At 36.8% G+C, this 21,018-nt stretch overlaps 1 protein-coding gene across 5 annotated transcripts in view; it reads left to right on the top strand.

Moving 5' to 3' along the window:
* Positions 1–20,370, top strand: part of LOC110466481 (poly [ADP-ribose] polymerase 14-like) — a 70,252-nt gene extending 49,882 nt beyond the window's left edge. For 3 of the 5 annotated variants that reach the window (XM_021523002.1, XM_021523001.1, XM_021522999.1), the window contains exons 18-26: positions 1,242–1,307; positions 1,624–1,803; positions 3,655–3,849; positions 4,873–5,102; positions 6,676–7,087; positions 9,099–9,244; positions 12,853–12,924; positions 17,340–17,511; positions 18,408–20,370. In XM_021523002.1, coding sequence (XP_021378677.1) covers positions 1,242–1,307; positions 1,624–1,803; positions 3,655–3,849; positions 4,873–5,102; positions 6,676–7,087; positions 9,099–9,244; positions 12,853–12,924; positions 17,340–17,511; positions 18,408–18,691 — 1,757 coding nt within the window. In that variant the 3' untranslated portion in view covers positions 18,692–20,370. The remainder of the gene's footprint in view (positions 1–1,241; positions 1,308–1,623; positions 1,804–3,654; positions 3,850–4,872; positions 5,103–6,675; positions 7,088–9,098; positions 9,245–12,852; positions 12,925–17,339; positions 17,512–18,407) is intronic. The other 2 variants (XM_021523000.1, XM_021523003.1) reach the window with 2 other exon arrangements.
* The last annotated feature ends 648 nt before the right edge of the window (positions 20,371–21,018 follow it).

The following is a 21,018-nucleotide window of genomic DNA, read 5'->3' as shown; positions in this document are numbered from 1 at the left end:
TAACAGTAATAATTAGTGATTTATTGATAAAGTATGTTTACAGTAATAATTAGTAATGTATTGATAAAGTATGTTAACAGTTATAATTAGTGATTTATTGATAAAGTATGTTAACAGTAATAATTAGTGATTTATTGATAAATTATGTTAACAGTAATAATTAGTGATTTATTGATAAAGTATTGTGAACAGTAATAAATAGTGATTTATTGATAAAGTATGTTTACAGTATAATTAGTGATTTATTGATAAAGTATGTAACAGTAATAATTAGTGATTCATTGATAAAGTATGTTTACAGTAATAATTAGTGATTTATTGATAAAGTATGTTAACAGTAATAATTAGTGATTTATTGATAAAGTATTGTGAACAGTAATAAATAGTGATTTATTGATAAAGTATGTTTACAGTATAATTAGTGATTTATTGATAAAGTATGTAACAGTAATAATTAGTGATTTATTGATAAAGTATGTTAACAGTAATAATTTGTGATTTATTGATAAAGTATGTAACAGTAATAATTAGTGATTTATTGATAAAGTATGCTAACAGTTGTAATTAGTGATTTATTGATAAAGTATGTTACAGGAAGAATTAGTGATTTATTGATAAAGTACGTTTACAGTGAAAATTAGTGATTTATTGATAAACTATGTTAACAGTGATATTTTGTGATTTATTGATAAAGTATGTTAACAGTGATATTTAGTGATTTATTGATAAAGTATGTTTACAGGAATAATTAGTGATTTATTGATAAAGTATGTTGACAGTTATAATTAGTGATTTATTGATAAAGTATGTTTACAGGAATAATTAGAGATTTATTGATAAAGTATGTTAACAGTTATAATTAGTGATTTATTGATAAAGTAAGTTGACAGTTATAATTAGTGATTTATTAATAAAGTATGTTTACAGGAATAATTATTGATTTATTGATAAAGTATGTTAACAGTAATAATTTGTGATTTATTGATAAAGTATGTTTACAGGAATAATTATTGATTTATTGATAAAGTATGTTAACAGTGATATTTAGTGATTTATTGATAAAGTATCTTCACAGTTATAATTAGTGATTTATTGATAAAGTATGTTAACAGTAATAATTAGTGATTTATTGATAAAGAATGTTTACAGTTTAACTACTCATATTATTATTTTGTAAAAGAATTGATTAAAGCTTAAGTATGTCTTCTGTGATTTATTGTATTGACCTTTTTGTTGTGTAGGTGCAGTATCTAAAGCCATTCTCAAGGCTGGAGGCCAAAACATACAAGTGGAATGCAATGCAAGGCGTATGTATATACCTCACCCATCACCCAGTTATGATTTTATCTCAGTATTTATGACAAATAACAGGCACACTGCTCTTCAACTCCTGAATATCTTAGCGCTTTCATCCCTTCAAGGAGATTCTTCAGTCTGAAGAATCTCCTTGAAGAGATGAAAGCACTAAAGATGAGTTGTTAAGATTTTTATTCATTTTATATCATTTCTCCGTCTGTAAGGATCAATTTACTGCTGTTATAATATATATATAATACATGATTTCTCCAAATTTGTTGAAATTTGATTTTGATAAAGGTATATTTAATTGTTTGTTATAAATAGGTATGGATATGCAGTCCCGAGGTTTGGTGGTGACCTCTGGTGGCAGTTTGATGTGTCGGTTCATCCTCCATGTCAGGTCCTGCACACGTGAGTCCGACTGGGCTCAAGCTGTGTCCACCTGTCTTAGAGAGGCTGACCGTCTCAAGTGTGACTCTCTTACCTTCCCAGCCCTTGGAACAGGTAACCTGTGATGCCATTTTACACAGACACATGTGCCTCAGACCCTCGTCTGACCCTAGGGAGTGAATGATGAGATGTGTTCATCTAAATTGTTTCACGTGATAGCATGCTCTATATATGATGACCCTAACCTTAACATTTTTCAGTGACACGTGTGACTCAGATCTTGACCTTTTAAGATGAGAATATAATCTAACCTTGACATTTTATACTGAGAGTTTTATACGGGGAGTTTTATACGGGGAGTTATATGCGGGGAGTTTTATACGTGAAGTTTAATACGCCGTTATAACCAGCACGAACCAACCTTGACCTTTTATGATGTTACATGTGACTCTTACTTGACCTTTTATGTTATTATACCTTCTGTTAAAATCTCGTAATCTGATTGGTTGTGAAAGATGTGAACATTTTTAATGTTACTTGCTCGTTTTACAAAGATAAAGAAGACAGGCTGACATTCCAAAAAATATCACATGCGCCAAACGTATGCGTGCACGGTTTGTCCCAGTGCCAGGGTGTTATCAAATCACATTCATGGTTGGTTCATTCGACAACTGTTGAGATGAAGTCTTGGTTTATTTCAAATCAACACAAGGACCTTTAAAAATGGTGAAGTGGTGAAACACCTAAACATGACACTTGGTATAATAAAGTAAAAATCACATTCATGAGAGGGCGATATTGCATATTTTCACCCCAAGGAAGCATTTTTGACTGAGGTGAACTTGACCTTTTATGATGTTACATGTGTCTCTCACTTGATCTTTTATGATGTTACATGTGACTCTATCTTGACCTTTTATGATGTTACATGTGACTCTCACTTGACCTTTTATGATGTTACATGTGTCCCCAACTTGACCTTTTATGATGTTACATGTGACTCTCACTTGACCTTTTATGATGTTACGTGTGACTCTATCTTGACCTTTTATGATGTTACATGTGTCTCTAACTTGACCTTTTATGATGTTACATGTGTCTCTCACTTGACCTTTTATGATGGTACATGTGCCTCTAACTTGACCTTTTATGATGTTACATGTGACTCTCACTTGACCTTTTATGATGTTACATGTGTCTCTCACTTGACCTTTTATGATGTTACATGTGACTCTCACTTGACCTTTTATGATGTTACATGTGACTCTCATTTGACCTTTTATGATGTTACATGTGACTTTATCTTGACCTTTTATGATGTTACATGTGACTCTCACTTGACCTTTATGATGTTACATGTGACTCTCATTTGACCTATTATGATGTTACATGTGACTTTATCTTGACCTTTTATGATGTTACATGTGACTCTCACTTGACCTTTTATGATGTTACATGTGACTCTAACTTGACCTTTTATGATGCTACATGTGTCCCTAACTTGACCTTTTATGATGTTACATGTGACTCTCACTTGACCTTTTATGATGTTACATGTGTCTCTAACTTGACCTTTTATGATGTTTCATGTGACTCTCACTTGACCTTTTATGATGTTACATGTGACTCTCATTTGACCTTTTATGATGTTACATGTGACTTTATCTTGACCTTTTATGATGTTACATGTGACTCTCACTTGACCTTTTATGATAATACATGTGACTTTTACTTGACCTTTTATGATGTTACATGTGTCCTGACCCTGACCCTCTATGATGACACTTGTTAGCCTAAGTAACCCTATCTTATACATTGAATTTTGTGACCTTGCCAGTTACCATTTCCTACTTTAACACCCAGAGCCGCTAGTCCCACTCCTGGTAGTGCAGGCTACATGACACATTATATAATTATTTCTGAATTTGTAAGTTGCAGTTGATACGCTTAACTATTTAATTGCAGGTCAGATAGGCTGTGCTCCTAAGGATGTAGCCGACACTATGTTTACAGCTATACGTCAGCTCACTGACCAACTCCGTCACCTAAGGAAGGTCAGCATTGTTATTTATCAGGCAGACATGGTGGACACATTTAAGGCCCAACTCAAACGTCATCTAAGAGGAGCAGACACGCCAAGAAGGACAAATACAACTAAAGGTGATTATAAAAACATAGTGCATAGGGCAAATATGTTGAGAAATCATTAATTTAGAACTGTCATGTGGCGACCCTCTAACTTTCTGAAGTATGCGTTAATCAACCCCTGTGAGGGTATATCACTTGAAGCTTCCTTGGATGGAGCATGAGATAGTTTGTGATATCAAATGACCTTGATCTATTTTCAGTCAAATATTTCCAAAACTTTATGCAACTTCTTAAGAACTGGAAGGTCTGGAGTCATGATATAACGGTACTGGCCCAGCCATGAGTTTAAACTTTTGATAAAAGTGTAGGATAGTAAACATGTTCTAAATAGAAAATAAAATTCCAGGTGAGCTACTAAGGTCCCTGGGCCTCCTGTTCTATGTCATAATCTTGGTTGAAAGTCTAGATTAAATAATGATCTCAGACTTTAAAATTTCAATACTACGAAATAAACCCCATAATTGAGTTTCAGTTATTACAATACCAGGTTTCTGAACAGCCATTACACCATTGAATAAATTGTGCCAATCAGTTTTTCAACTCACCTGGTGGGTCAACTTTTCCTATAAAACGCTACTAGTCCTGAACGGCACAGTAAATTTTGACCAAACTTCCTTAGGCCAAGGGCACTCAATTTTGTTTAAACGTTGGGTGTGGCCCCCCTTGGGGCAGAGAGGTGGGGCCCAATAGGGGAAATAGAGGTAAAACCTTTAAAATCCTTCTTCTACCATAGGAATAAAGGGATTTATCCTAATGGGACTCAATTTTGTATAAACGGTGAGTGTGGCCCCCCTGGAGGCAGAGGGGTAGGGCCTTATTTGAAATTTGTTTTTCGCTATATCTCCAGAGGTGCAAGATAGATCTTTGTGAAATTTCATATGTACATACATTACCTCCCATGGAGTGCTATATCTTTACCTCATATCAATGACTTTAAGCATATCTAGGTGAGTGATACAGGCCCTCTGGGCCTCTTGTTTATTTCAATCTAAGTGATTCTGTGCTATAACTTGTTTATTTTCTATGTATTTTTAGAAAAAGAAGCATACAAATCCACGAGTAAAACACGAAAGTCAAAAGGTCATAGATCGCAGACCTCATCATATGTCCGCCCTGATAATGTGCAGTTTTTGATGTGGAGTGATTCTCCCTCCAAGTTTCGGAACGCCAAATCTCGCATCGATCAGGCATGTGACTCAGAATTAAGGAAATTAACAGTACCCTTGTCATACAAGGAAATCATAAAAGGATTGAACACATACCAGGTAAGTAACCAGTAATGAAAATAAGTCTAGTACATGTCAGGTAAGTCAACATCTATATCAGAAACAGGTTATCACTGATGCACGTCTCCCACAATAACACGGTTAAGAGACATGGCAACGAGCTCTGTCTGGATCAAACTATTGACATCGTTCAACCACTTGTTTTCAGATCCTTTATATATTTCATCATCAAAAAGCAATAAAAATAATGTAGTGTGATAGTCATTCTGTTTAAATACTCCTGCTTTGACAAAGTCTAGAGTACTTTGCGCCTTGTGCAACCATCCAGAATGTATCACATGTACAAATTCAACAATTCATGAAGGATCATCAAACATATTGCATGGTTATATCTAGGTAAGGCAGTGTGTCACGACTCAAATATAGGTCACTGTGACCTATGTGTTAGACTTTTGACCAAGGAATCAAGGGAAGAAAAAAAAGCTAGGACATATTATTAGTTGTACCCTACTTCCTTTTTGAACATCCTTATACTTTTCAGAAATGCTTACCATGCAAATATTGAAGTTAAGGTTTGGCATAGACATCTGACCTTAGCAGTGACCTTGACTTTAGGGTGAATACTTCCCTTGAAAGTGTTTGGTGACATGTGGTTTAGATGTGATACACATACCTATGTAGTTCCAAACAAACTGTGGTGCAGATCAAAAGTTACAGACCTCTTGCCACAACCTTGACCTTTATGGTACAGGCCTTAGAGTGTTACGTGACATGATGTCTTATCTTAATACTTACTTAATGATAACAGCAACAAGTGGGCAATGGCATTCATAGCTGAAATAAATGCTCTCTGTATAAGGTAGTGGTGATCCAATCAATTGTTAAATATATGGCTTTGAATTACACCCAGTGCAATAAACGTGGTATACATTACACCTCTGATACTCTATATTATAATCATAGACCAAAATACAATGTACCATGTATTGAAAATCATTTTGTCATCATTAAATCAACTTCTGGTTAGGTTCAAGGTTTTATAAACATCACTATCTTTAAAAAATATGTTTTTACTAAAGCTGCCCCTTTTTTTCTGTTAGAGGATAATTATATGGAAATGTTAAAGTCTAATATGTTGCTTGATTAGAATCAATTTCATATTTCGATTTTTCATTGAGTTGAATTTAATAATAATAATAATTTGAGGTTCTTATATACCGCTTTATCACAACCTTGTTCGTTGGTCATCTCAAAGCGGTTTACAAATTATTATCTGTGGTTATAAACCAGCCAATATCTTTTTCAACTCCCTCGGGAGCATACAACCTGAGCTGCCATTTCGGCACTAACAGCTAGCATTCAACAATTTTAGCGCTGCCCAACCATGTACTCATTTACAGCTAAGTAGACTGGAACAAGCGGAGTAAAGTATATTGCTCAAAGATACAACACAGTGCCGTGCCGTGACTCGAACCCGCAACCCTTCGGTCACGAGCCCGGCGTCTTACCACTAGACCACCGTTCTTCCTTTGACAGTTTTTTTGTTAATTTCAAAGTGACTACAGAGTAACAATATCTAGATTGATATACCTATATACACTAATCATTCCAGATTGATGAGTTGAATGGGCTAGGATCAAAAAGAAATGTTCACATAATAATAAACCAGAGTAGAGGGGAGATCACTCTAGAAGGAAGACGTTTGCCAACCTCGGATCTGCTCCCTGAAATACAGAATCTACTCCACAAGTTTGAGAAACATAAAGACGAGGTTGAAAAAGCAAAGACGGTTGCTGATTATGTACAGTGGCTCTATGATGATAGTGGAAAATGGCGACGATTCAATGCAGAGGTTAACTTGATGATAGAGAAGGCTTACAAAGCCAAAGAAGTTAAGACTAAGGTCATGGACAGCAATGGCATCATCTATATCATCGACTTCCAAAAAATGGTGGAATATGAGACGAGCTTACCACACAAAAAATACAAAATAGAACGGCGAGATCGAGGAGCGCGGTCACCAGGTTTGTATGTTCTATAATGGCCTGTTATAACTATATAGTTACTTACATAGCCATGAAAGTAGTCATTGTATATATCAGTTTAGTCATTTAGCTTAAATGTGTTATAGAAAAGAAGCTGTGGAAAAGTATATTTACATTCACTAGGGATCAAATCGCTGACCCGCAGTCCCTCTAGCTGAAGCCAGTAAGCCGACTTTGACACTGAACAATGTAGCTCCTTTACATAATGTATACAGAATGATTAACCTGGCTGTATTAAATCAATGGTTTTTGTGACAAATTAACTTTTCTAAATCTGTATTACCAGGTACCCAGCAATCTGTAATTGCTGACAACTAGAATATGGGAATTTCAAAGTAAGCTCATGCCCCTTTCGTTTATGTCGATCCAAAAGGTTGAACCAATTAAACCAGAGTTTTTCGTTTATGAAATAAGGTCAGACCTCGTAATTTGCTGCTGCTTTCAGACGAGCCTTGACTAAGCTTTACAAGGCCTGCAAAAACAGGATTTATACCTGAAAATATTACTGTTAAAAACAGACTTACCGGTTGTTCTGCATTAACAAATAGGCCCCTGGAATCCAAGGTGTATTTTCAAGGTCCGTCTATTTTTAAAGACGTCCTGTTCAAAATTATCTTCCGAAAAATTAAAGTACACCTGCATCCCCCCCAGAAGGTTTGAGTTGTACTATAGTAAGGTTGCCGCGACCTGAACTTGTTGAAACTTTAAGGGTAACTGCATCACCCATGGGAGGTGTGCGGTATACTGTCCCAATGTCCTTCTCAAGGTCAAAAATGTGAAAACTGGTTAGTAAATTTTTGTCTAGACTGTAAAATTTAAACTGTTACTGATATCTTGATGAAACTTAAAGTGTGCCTGTATCACCCAGAGAGGGTGCTGTGTTATTATGTCATTGTGACCTTCACTTCCAGATCAAAGGTCAAATCAGTGTAGAGCAAATTGGCTAATATTAGCTTATACGGGGAGACATTATAATTTTGTTTACAAAACCAAATCTGTAGTCATGTATTCTGAATTAAACTGCAGTCTAATGTACAGGGTCCATATTCATGAAACCATCATGCTCACACAGTTTATGTGTTCAAGCTCAGTTTCCTGTTCCAGTGATAAAAAACCAATATATTTGCATTTTGGTAATGATTTGGAAGATTTTTGGAAAGAGTCTAGACTTGACTTAATGGTGACAGTGCCGTTAGATTGATGCAAATTACAAGAAAGTTCAGGTTTGAGTACAGAATCCATGCTTGAGCATGAGAACGGTTTCATGCATAAGGCCCCTGGTCCAGGTAGTTTTCGTTTGGAGATGAGATAGTAAACAAGCAAATTCGTGAAATTTATATCCCCCGCTTGCAGGGCATATTGTAGGTAAACATTGAGGTTAGGTTTAAACATGTAAGTAGTTGAGACTGTTGAGACATAATGTATAGCTTGAAACTCGGGAAGAAAAAAAAAGCCTTTTACAGAAGTTAGACTTTTTATTGAACATGTAGGTATTACGGTGTAAATTAATCGTTTAATCCATCATAATTTACTAACCTTATTAATTATCCATAAATTTGCACAAATCACATTGGTTGGCAAACTTAGCATGAGTCGGATGTGCATACGGAATTTGGTTGGAATATCACGGTAAAACCAAAGAGTTTCATTAATCAAGAGGCCATAATTACGCCAAATGGAGTCCGATTAAAGTGGTTGTCAAACTTGGCGTTGAACTCTGTTACTAAGTAACATTTGTTGCATTTATTGCACGGAAATGAAGCATGACAGACGGACAAACCCAAATTAATATCCCCCGTTTCGATGAAAGTGGGGGATAATAAATTATGGATTATACCAGATCTCAGAAAACTGTAATTGTGGTCGGATAAGGCAGGATTCACTGTGTATTTTTTATAACACTCATCTAATCAATTGGTAATTCTTATTGTAATACCCAACCTGATGGTTTCCATCCTTATGTAATACCCAACCTGATTGTTTCCTTAAGGTGGTATTGGACTTCCCAAATCCTGGACACCGATGGGCAAGGTAACCTACCAGCTGGTGAAACTCTCAACCAGTGATGAAGAGTATAAAAAGACAGAACAGGCATTTCGTGCCTCAGTTGGCAAAGCTTCTACTCAACCATTGCAAGTAAGGTTAATTTTACAGAGTGGTAACAGAGTTGATGTACATATGCATGATTACTCTGTGAATGATAACCTCTGTCCATGCATGGTAACTTCTGTCCATAATAACCTATCCCCATGGTTACCTCTGTCCATAATAACCTATCTCCATGGTAACCTCTGTCTATAATTACCTATCTCCATGGTAACCTCTGTCTATAATTACCTATATCCATGGTTACCTCTGTCTATAGTTACCTATCTCCATGGTTACCTCTGTCCATAATTACCTATCTCCATGGTAACTTCTGTCCATAATAACCTATATCCATGGTTACCTCTGTCTATAGTTACCTATATCCATGGTTACCTCTGTCCATAATTACCTATCTCCATGGTAACCTCTGTCTATAATTACCTATATCCATGGTAACTTCTGTCCATAATAACCTATTTCCATGGTTACCTCTGTCCATAATAACCTATCTCCATGGTTACCTCTGTCCATAATTACCTATATCCATGATAACCTCTGTCTATAATTACCTATCTCCATGGTAACCTCTGTTTATAATTACCAATCTCCATGGTAACCTCTGTCTATAGTTACCTATCTCCATGGTTACCTCTGTCCATAATTACCTATATCCATAATAACCTCTGTCTATAATTACCAATCTCCATGGTAACCTCTGTCTATGATTACTTATCTCCATGGTAACCTCGATCTATAATTACCTATATCCATGATAACCTTTGTCTATAATTACCTATCTCCATGGTTACCTCTGTCTATGATTACATATCTCCATGGTAACCTTTCTCTATGATTACCTATCTCCATGTTAACCTCTGTCTATAATTACCTATATCCTTGATAACCTCTGTCTATAATTTCCTATCTCAATGGTAACCTCTGTCTATAATTACCTATATCCATGATTACCTCTGTTTATAATTACCTATCTCCAAGGTAACCTCTGTCTATAATTACCTATCTCCATGGTAACCTCTGTCTATGGTAACCTATCTCCATGATAACTTCTGTCTATAATTACCTATATCCATGATAACCTCTGTTTATAATTACCTATCTACTTGGTAACTTCTGTACATGGTTACCTCTGTCTATGATTACCTATCTCCTTGGTAACCTTTTTACTTGGTTACCACTGTACATGGTTACCTCTGTCTATGATTACCTATCTCCTTGGTAACCTTTTTACATGGTAACCACTGTACATGGTTACCACTGTCTATGATTACCTATCTCCTTGGTAACCTTTGTGCATGGTTACCACTGTACATGGTAACCCCTGTCTATGGTGACCTTTCTCCTCGGTAACCTTTTTACATGGTTATCACTGTACATGGCTACCTCTGTCTCAGGTTACTTATCTCCTTGGTAACCTTGGTACATGGTTACCACTGTACATGGTTACTATGATTACCTATCTCCTTGGTAACCTTTAAACATGGTTACCACTCTACATGATTACCTCATTCTATGGTTACCTATCTCCTTGGTAACCTTTGTACATGGTTACCACTGTACATGTCTATGGTTACCTTTCTCCTCGGTAATCTTTGTAAATGGTTACCACTGTACATGGTTACCTCTGAGTATGGTTACGTATCTCCTTGGTAACCTTTGTACATGGTTACCACTGTACATGTCTATGGTTACCTTTCTCCTCGGTAATCTTTGTAAATGGTTACCACTGTACATGGTTACCTCAGTCTATTGTTACCTATCTCCTTGGAACCTTTGTACAAGGTTACCACTGTATATGGTTACTTCTGTCTCAGGTTACCTATCTCCTTGGGAACCTTTTTACATGGTTACCACTGTTCATGGTTACCCCTGTCTATGATTACCTATGTCCTTGGTAACCTTTGTGAATGTTTACCACTGTACATGGTTACCCCTGTCTATGATTACCTATCTCCTTGGTACCCTTTGTGCATGGTTACCACTGTACATGGTACCCCCTGTCTATGGTGACCTTTCTCCTCGGTAACCTTTTTACATAGTTACCACTGTACATGGCTACCTCTGTCTCATGTTACTTATCTCCTTGGTAAGCTTTGTACATGGTTACCACTGTACATGGTTACTATGATTACCTATCTCCTTGGTAACCTTTAAACATGGTTACCACTCTACATGATTACCTCATTCTATGGTTACCTATCTCCTTGGTAACCTTTAAACATGGTTACCACTCTACATGATTACCTCATTCTATGGTTACCTATCTCCTTGGTAACCTTTAAACATGGTTACCACTCTACATGATTACCTCATTCTATGGTTACCTATCTCCTTGGTAACCTTTGTACATGGTTACCACTGTACATGTCTATGGTTACCTTTCTCCTCGGTAACCTTTTTACATGGTTACCACGGTACATGGCTACCTCTGTCTCAGGTTACTTATCTCCTTGGTAACCTTGGTACATGGTTACCACTGTACATGGTTACCTCAGTCTATGGTTACCTATCTCCTTGGAACCTTTGTACATGGTTACCACTGTATATGGTTACTTCTGTCTCAGGTTACCTATCTCCTTGGTAACCTTTAAACATGGTTACCACTCTACATGGTTACCTCATTCTATGGTTACCTATCTCCTTGGTAACCTTTGAACATGGTTACCACTGTACATGGTTACCTCAGTCTATGGTTACCTATCTCCTTGGTACCTTTGAACATGGTTACCACTGTACATAGTTACCTCAGTGTATGGTTACCTATCTCCTTGGTAACCTTTGTACATGGTTACCTCAGTCTATGGTTACCTATCTCCTTGGTAACCTTTGAACATGGTTACCACTGTACATGGCTACCTCAGTCTATGGTAACCTTTTTTCTTGGTAACCTTTGTACATGGTTACCACTGTACATGGTTACCTCTGTCTATGGTTACCTATCTCCTTGGTAACCTTTGAACATGGTTACCACTGTACATGGTTACCTCAGTCTATGGTAACCTTTTTCCTTGGTAACCTTTGTGCATGGTTACCACTGTATATGGTTACCTCAGTCTATGGTAACCTTTTTCCTTGGTAACCTTTGTGCATGGTTACCACTGTATATGGTTACCTCAGGCTATGGTAACCTTTTTCCTTGGTAACCTTTGTTCATGGTTACCACTGTACAAAAGTTACCCCTGTCTATTATTACCTATCTCCTTGGTAACCTTTGAACATGGTTACCACTCTACATGGTTACCTCAGTCTATGATAACCTTTTTCCTTGGTAACCTTTGTACATGGTTACCACTGTACATGGTTACCTCTGTCTATGGTTACCTATTTCCTTGGTAACCTCTGTGCATTGTTACCCCTGTGCATGGTTATCAGTGTTTCATTCTATCATCTAAATATATCTCTTTCATGCTAAAATGGATTTTAAGCACTATCCATTAATTAACTTTTCTTATTATATGCTCCTGTAATTGGATTCACCTCCTGGATTTTGAAGTTTCTGACATAATAAGGTTCTTTGTTTCTGATGTCAACTATTTTTTAAATAAGCATCCATTATTACTAATCTTTTAAGCATTTCCTGAAGCATCTGCAACCGATCACACTAAATACTTCCTATCTCTGTTTTCTGTCTGATTTAGGCAGGACATCTGCATAGGTTCATGATGCAGGGCTTCATGGCTCCCAATTATGGCCACCAACAAATCGTCCAGGTAAGCCAGTTCTGATGGTGACAAAGTGCCAAACCAAAATGTCTCTGATCTGCTGTGCTATTGATGATCAGATACTGTTGTTCTGGCAAGCACAGATTTATCTGGTCTAGTATTCTGAGTTAAAGTTACATAATTGGAAAGATATAGCCATCTAGGGTGGTCTGTATACAGGACAAGTTGACAATACCTATACAGACAATATATGGTCTAGCTAGTTGAACTTAGTCTTGTCTTTGCTGACACCATTACTGTTTCACTTACTGGTAAAAGGATTATCTGGTTCATTTGGGCAGTGCCAGAACAGTAAAACTGGAAAACGGGAATGGAGTTAATTCGTTTGCTTGTAGGGAACATCTGGAGGAACACTTCATTTCAATTCTGTCTTGGAGTATGCTCAAACTGTAAACAAAAGTCTGAATTTCTACTTCGGCAAGTTGGATTTGTGCATGACCTTACATTCTATTAATACCACAAACTGGATATGAAATTTATTGAGTGACAAACCTGAAACAATGGGAATGTGCCTTTCTAGGCATCATTATTTTCCAAGTTATATCCTTTTTCTCTTTAACTGTGATAACAACAATGAGTCTTGTACTTAACATGTGGACATCCTGCAAGTGTAGCAACGTAGCTGTACAGTGTAGCAATGTAGCTGTACAGTGTAGCAATGTAGCTGTACAGTGTAGCAATGAAGCTGTACAGTATAGCAATGTAGTTGTACAGTGTAGCAATGTAGTTGTAAAGTGTAGCAATGTAGCAGTACAGTGTAGCAATGTAGCTGTACAGTGTAGCAATGTAGTTGTAAAGTGTAGCAATGTAGCTGTACAGTGTAGCAACGTAGCTGTACAGTGTAGCAATGTAGTTGTAAAGTGTAGCAATGTAGCAGTACAGTGTAGCAACATAGCTGTACAGTGTAGCAATGTAGTTGTAAAGTGTAGCAATGTAGTTGTACAGTGTAGCAATGTAGCTGTACAGTGTAGCAATGTAGTTGTAAAGTGTAGCAATGTAGCTGTACAGTGTAGCAATGTAGCTGTACAGTGTAGCAATGTAGTTGTACAGTGTAGCAATGTAGTTGTACAGTGTAGCAATGTAGTTGTACAGTGTAGCAATGTAGTTGTACAGTGTAGCAATGTAGTTGTAAAGTGTAGCAATGTAGTTGTACAGTGTAGCAATGTAGTTGTACAGTGTAGCAATGTAGTTGTACAGTGTAGCAATGTAGTTGTAAAGTGTAGCAATGTAGTTGTACAGTGTAGCAATGTAGTTGTACAGTGTAGCAATGTAGTTGTACAGTGTAGCAATGTAGTTGTACAGTGTAGCAATGTAGTTGTACAGTGTAGCAATGTAGTTGTACAGTGTAGCAATGTAGTTGTACAGTGTAGCAATGTAGTTGTACAGTGTAGCAATGTAGTTGTACAGTGTAGCAATGTAGTTGTACAGTGTAGCAATGTAGTTGTACAGTGTAGCAATGTAGTTGTACAGTGTAGCAATGTAGTTGTACAGTGTAGCAATGTAGTTGTACAGTGTAGCAATGTAGTTGTACAGTGTAGCAATGTAGTTGTACAGTGTAGCAATGTAGTTGTACAGTGTAGCAATGTAGTTGTACAGTGTAGCAATGTAGTTGTACAGTGTAGCAATGTAGTTGTACAGTGTAGCAATGAAACAGTACAGTGTAACAATGAAGCAATACAGTGTAGCAATGTAGTTGTACAGTGTAGCAATGTAGTTGTACAGTGTAGCAATGTAGTTGTACAGTGTAGCAATGTAGTTGTACAGTGTAGCAATGTAGTTGTACAGTGTAGCAATGTAGTTGTACAGTGTAGCAATGTAGTTGTACAGTGTAGCAATGTAGTTGTACAGTGTAGCAATGTAGTTGTACAGTGTAGCAATGTAGTTGTACAGTGTAGCAATGTAGTTGTACAGTGTAGCAATGTAGTTGTACAGTGTAGCAATGTAGTTGTACAGTGTAGCAATGTAGTTGTACAGTGTAGCAATGTAGTTGTACAGTGTAGCAATGTAGTTGTACAGTGTAGCAATGTAGTTGTACAGTGTAGCAATGTAGTTGTACAGTGTAGCAATGTAGTTGTACAGTGTAGCAATGTAGTTGTACAGTGTAGCAATGTAGTTGTACAGTGTAGCAATGTAGTTGTACAGTGTAGCAATGTAATTGTACAGTGTAGCAATGTAGTTGTAAAGTGAAGCAATGTAGTTGTACAGTGTAGCAATGTAATTGTACAGTGTAGCAATGTTGTTGTACAGTGTAGCAATGTTGTTGTACAGTGTAGCAATGTAGTTGTTAAGTGTAGCAATGTAGTTGTACAGTGTAGCAATGTAGTTGTAAAGTGAAGTAATGTAGTTGTAAAGTGAAGTAATGTAGTTGTACAGTGTAGCAATGTTGTAGTTCAGTGTAGTAATGTAGTAGTTCACTGTAGCAATGTAGTTGTAAAGTGTAGCAATGTAGCTGTACAGTGTAGCAATGTAGCTGTACAGTGTAGCAATGTAGTTGTACAGTGTAGCAATATAGTTGTACAGTGTAGCAATGTTGTAGTTCAGTGTAGTTATGTAGTAGTTCAGTGTAGTAATGTAGTTGTTCAGTGTAGCAATGTAGTTGTACAGTGTAGCAATGTAGTTGTACAGTGTAGCAATGTAGCTGTACAGTGTAGCAATGTAGTAGTTCAGTGTAGCAATGTAAATGTACAGTGTAGTAATGTAGTAGTTCAGTGTAGTAATGTAGTAGTTCAGTGTAGTAATGTAGTTGTTCAGTGTAGCAATGTAGTTGTACAGTGTAGCAATGTAGCTGTACAGTGTAGCAATGTAGTAGTTCAGTGTAGCAATGTAGATGTACAGTGTAGCAATGTAGTAGTTCAGTGTAGCAATGTAGATGTACAGTGTAGAAATGTAGATGTTCAGTGTAGCAATGTAGTAGTTCAGTGTAGCAATGTAGTTGTACAGTGTAGCAATGAAACAGTACAGTGTAACAATAAAGCAGTACAGTGTAGCAATGTAGTTGTTCAGTGTAGCAATGTAGTTGTACAGTGTAGCAATGTAGTTGTACAGTGTAGAAATGTAGTTGTACAGTGTAGCATTGTAGCTGTACAGTGTAACAATGTTGTAGTTTAGTATAGCAATGTAGCTGTACAGTGTACCAATGTAGTAGTTCAGTGGAGTAATGTAGTTGTACAGTGTAGGAATGTATTTGTACAGTGTAGAAATGTTGTAGTGCGTGTAGCAATGTAGTTGCACAGTGTAGCAATGTAGTAGTGCAGTGTAGTAATGTAGTTGTTCAGTGTAGCACTGTAGTTGTACAGTGTAGAAATGTAATTGTATAGTGTAGCAATGTAGTTGCACAGTGTAGCAATGTAGTAGTGCAGTGTAGGAATGTAGTTGTACAGTGTCGCAATGTAGTTGTACAGTGTCGCAATGTAGTTGTACAGAGTAGAAATGTAGTTGTACGTGTAGCAATGTAGATGTAAAGTGTAGCAATGAAACAGTACAGTGTAACAATGAAGCAATACAGTGTAGCAATGTATCTGTACAGTGTAGCAATGCAGCTGTACAGTGTAGCAATGAAGTTGTACAGTGTAGCAATTTAGCTGTACAATATAGCAATGTAGATGTACAGTGTAGACATGTAGATGTTCAGTGTAGTAATGTAGTAGTTACGTGTAGTTATGTAGTTGTTCAGTGTAGCACTGTAGTTGTACAGTGTACCAATGTAGTTGTACACTAGCAATGTAGCTGTACATTGCTACACTGTATTGCTTCATTGTTACACTGTACAACTACATCGCTACACTGAACAACTACATTGCTACCCTGTACAGCTACATTGCAACACTGTACAGCTACATTACTACACTGTACATTTACATTGCTACACTGAACTACTGCATTGCTACACTCATTGTTACACTGTACAGCTACATTGGTACACTTTACAACTACATTGCTACACCGAACAACTACATTGCTACCCTGTACAGCTACATTGCAACACTGTACAGCTACATTGGTACACTTTACAACTACATTGCTACTCTGTACAACTACATTGCTCCACTGAACTACTACATTGCTACACTATACAATTACATTTCTACACTGTACAAATACATTCCTACACTGTACAACTACATTCCTACACTGCACTACTACATTGCTACACTGCACAACTACATTGCTACAGTGTAGCAATGTACAGCTACATTGCTAGTGTACAACTACATTGCTACTCTGTACAACTACATTGCTCCACTGAACTACTACATTACTACACTGTACAGCTACAATGCTACACTGTAGCTGTACAGTGTAGCAATGTAGCTATAGTGTAGCAATGTAGCAATAGTGTAGCAATGTAGCTATAGTGTAGCATTGAAGCAGTACAGCATCAAATGTAGCAATACGTGTTTCAGATTCAAAGGGTCCAGAACAAGTCTCTGTACCAGCAGTACACAGCCAAGAAACAGGAGCTGTGGACTCGAAACAATAAGGACCCAGAGAAATGGCTGTGGCATGGTACCTCCTCAGATACTGTAGAAAAGGTAGCCATGAAGGGCTTTGATCGTAGTTATTGTGGCAAAAATGGTTAGTATTCTTGATTTTTTGATTGCCTGACTATCTTTCTCTGATATTAAGGTTGGCTATTTAGCTTTGTTTCCTTTACAAGATATCAAGTCAACAACAGTTCTAAAGATTTTTGGGAATTATCAAAGAACATATGTTTAATCAAGTTAGTTCCAAAACTGATGTTTTCCCTTATTTTGTTTAAGTCAGTCAAATGAAATTGATTACTTCCAGAAGAATTAATATTTACAGATTTTACATTCCAAATATATATATTTTTTAAACTATAAGTAGATAGTTTGTATCTTTCTAATTGATGAAATCACATAAAGGTAAGCAATAAGATTTAAAGTAATGAAGCATTCAAGTGAAAACCATTAGGATGAAAATGTCTTGTTAACCCTTTCAACACTGTAGACCATAATGGACTCATCCAGATCAATGCAAGGTAGAGTCTACTAAAGTTACATAGGGGTGAAAGGGTTAACAGTATGGGGAGTTCATTTTGTGTGATTCTGAATAAACCATATTCTGTAAACATACATATTTTAGCAGTAGTCTTATTTTAGCACTTTTTACACTCTAGTTATTGGGCTAAATCATAAATGCACTAATTGAAGTTCTTCTTTATTGTCCTCCATTGCAAATTTCCCAGTTTGTGTTAATTTATCAATGTGCTAATCTACTAACCCTTTCACCACTGTAGACTATGATGGGCTCATCCAGATCAATGCATGGTAGAGTCTAGTAAAGTTTCATAGGGGTGAAAGGGTTAAAATTTGATGATGCACTAAAATTTGAGTGCACTAAAGAAAGTATGTTTACTGTAGTTAACTTAAGTTAAAATCATGTTATCTTGACTGAGAGGATAATAAAAAAATATCTCTGATGCCATAATTGATTATGTCTCCTTACAGCGACGGCCTATGGCAATGGTGTGTACTTTGCAGTGGACGCGTCCTATTCCATGGGTTACTGCCAGCACGACAACAGTGGACTGAAGCACATGTTTTACACGCAGGTCTTGACTGGGGAGTCCTGTCCGGGACACAGTGGGATGAAATACCTTCCCGATCGCAAAGGAGCTGGGAGTACAGCACTTCCCTATGATTCAGCCACAAACAATGTGTCTGCTCCGTCCATGTATATCATCTTCCATGACAGTCAGGCCTATCCTTCCTATCTCATCAGCTTTAGGTAGTCTCTGGTCAGCCATGGGGAGGACAAAATATACTGTACTGGTCAGCCATGGGGAAGACAAAATATACTGTACTGGTCAGCCATGGGGAGGACAAAATATACTGTACTGGTCAGCCAGATATCTGGAGGACAAAACATTTAACCGGTCAACCAGATATCAGACGGACAAAATAGACTGCACTGGTCAGCCAGACTTCCAGTAACAAAATAGACTGTATTTCTCAGCCAGATATCCGGAAACAAAATGTACGTTACTGGTCAGCCAGACATCCGGAAACAAAATAAACATCACTGGTCAGCCAGACATCCTGAAACAATATATACCTCACTTTCCAGTCAGATATCTGGAGGACAAAATATACATCACTGGTCAGCCAGACATCCGGAAACAAAATATACATCACTGGTCAACCAGATAACCTGAAAAAAAAATACATCTCACTTTTCAGACAGATATCTGGAGGAAAATATAGACTACACTGGTCAGCCAGACATCCGGAAACAAAATATACATCACTGGTAAGCCAGACACCAGGAAAAAAAATATAAATCACTGGTAAGCCAGACATCCGGAAACAAAATATATATCACTGGTAAGCCAGACATCCGGAAACAAAATAGACTTTACCTTTGATTGAATTATTCTGATATGTTTACTTTTAAATGTTGATAGCTTTATCTGGATCGTATGTCACGTGTAAACCTTTAAAATATCAATAAATCTTTAATTTTGGTTCTAACAAAGTAATTGGAGGCTTCAGAATAACACAAATGAGATAATACTATGTTATACGCGGTATGATATATGTCTTGAATGTCTCACTAATTTCTCACAAATTCAGAGAAAAAATCGCACTATTTTTGACCAAATCTCACTATAACAAGAGGCTCAAGGGCCTTAGCAGTCACCCGAGTTATATTATAGAATTAATTAATTGATTTAATTGAATATATTATAGGTTTGGTAGCTCAATTTTATTGTTGAGATGTGATGTGGAAATCAACATGTAAACAAAGTGAAATACAATACTTGTCATGTCACCAAAGGTTTAGAACTTAATATAAATAAATCATTTTGCCATTGAGAAATATAATATCTATTGTTATTTAGCCAATTTTCCTCTTTCGCCAACCCCTGGGATAGGTCCGGATCTGACTTTCTGACACTATTTGATTTCAATTTCATAATAACTATTCCAACCAAGTTTGAATTATTTCTTACTGAAACTGGACAAGATATAGTTTGTTTGTAAAACATCCGAGTCTGATGAAGAAGATTTTTTAACTTTTGATTTTCCCAATTTGGTCCCCACCCCTCCAGCCCCTTGGGCTGGGGAAGGATCTTATTTTCTCATACCATCTAATTGCCATCTGGCACCAAATTGTTCCAACTGAGTTTGAATAATTTCCTGCTAAAAATGGACAAATTATATACGAAAAAGTGTTATTTCCCTATATAAACTAAAGTCAACCTTACCCCTTCCCAAAGGGAGAATGGATGGCCCGGAGGTAATGAAATTGAAAATTAGATAAAGCCCCTTTTTGAAATATTGGTAAATTTTCCCTTTGGGGCCCAACCCTAGCCCCCCAGAGATGGGTCAGGAATTGAAATTTTAAATTGTAATACTCTCTTTAACCAAATATGATTCTCACCAAGTAAGCACAATTTCCTACAGAAAATTGACAAAAAATACTAAAAAATGTTATTTTCCTATATTAACTATAGTAAACTTTACCCCCTCCCCAAGGGAGAACGGATGGCCTGGGAGTAGTGAAATTTACAATTTAAACAAAGCCCCTGATGATCTTTCATCCTTGAGAGAAATTGACTTTAGTACCTCCGAGTCTGGAGAAGAAGATTTTTGAAATATTGGTTAATTTTCCATTTGGCCGTGGCCCCTGGGGTTGGGGTAGGAATCCCAATTTTGTAGCCTCATCCACGAAGGATGATTCCGATAAAGTTTGGAAAAAATGCATACGCTTGTTCTTGAGAAAAAGTTGAAAAGGTAAAAAGTTTACGCATGACACACAATGGACGGAAAGCGATTAGAATAGGTCTCTTGAGCAAAGCTCAGGTGACCTAAAAATTCACTGATCTCACTATTTTATGTATGATATTTGTCTGACAAAGTATTAAGTTCCAATAATGACAATCATAACAAGTAGACTATACAATCTGGAACTCTCCGCAAAGGCATTCTGATTTAGTTTATAAGTTAGTTACTTAGTTACTTAGTTACTTAGTTATTTAATTAGTTAACTTAGTTAATTTAGATAACAGCCCAGTAATTGTAAAGTCATATCGGGCCTGACAACAGTAATATAGGA

The sequence above is a fragment of the Mizuhopecten yessoensis genome, unplaced genomic scaffold, assembly GCF_002113885.1.
Source record: "Mizuhopecten yessoensis strain PY_sf001 unplaced genomic scaffold, ASM211388v2 scaffold11133, whole genome shotgun sequence".
NCBI lineage: Eukaryota > Metazoa > Mollusca > Bivalvia > Pectinida > Pectinidae > Mizuhopecten > Mizuhopecten yessoensis.
The sequence above is the reverse complement of the archived record's forward strand: the minus strand, read 5'-3'. Positions and strand labels throughout refer to the sequence as shown.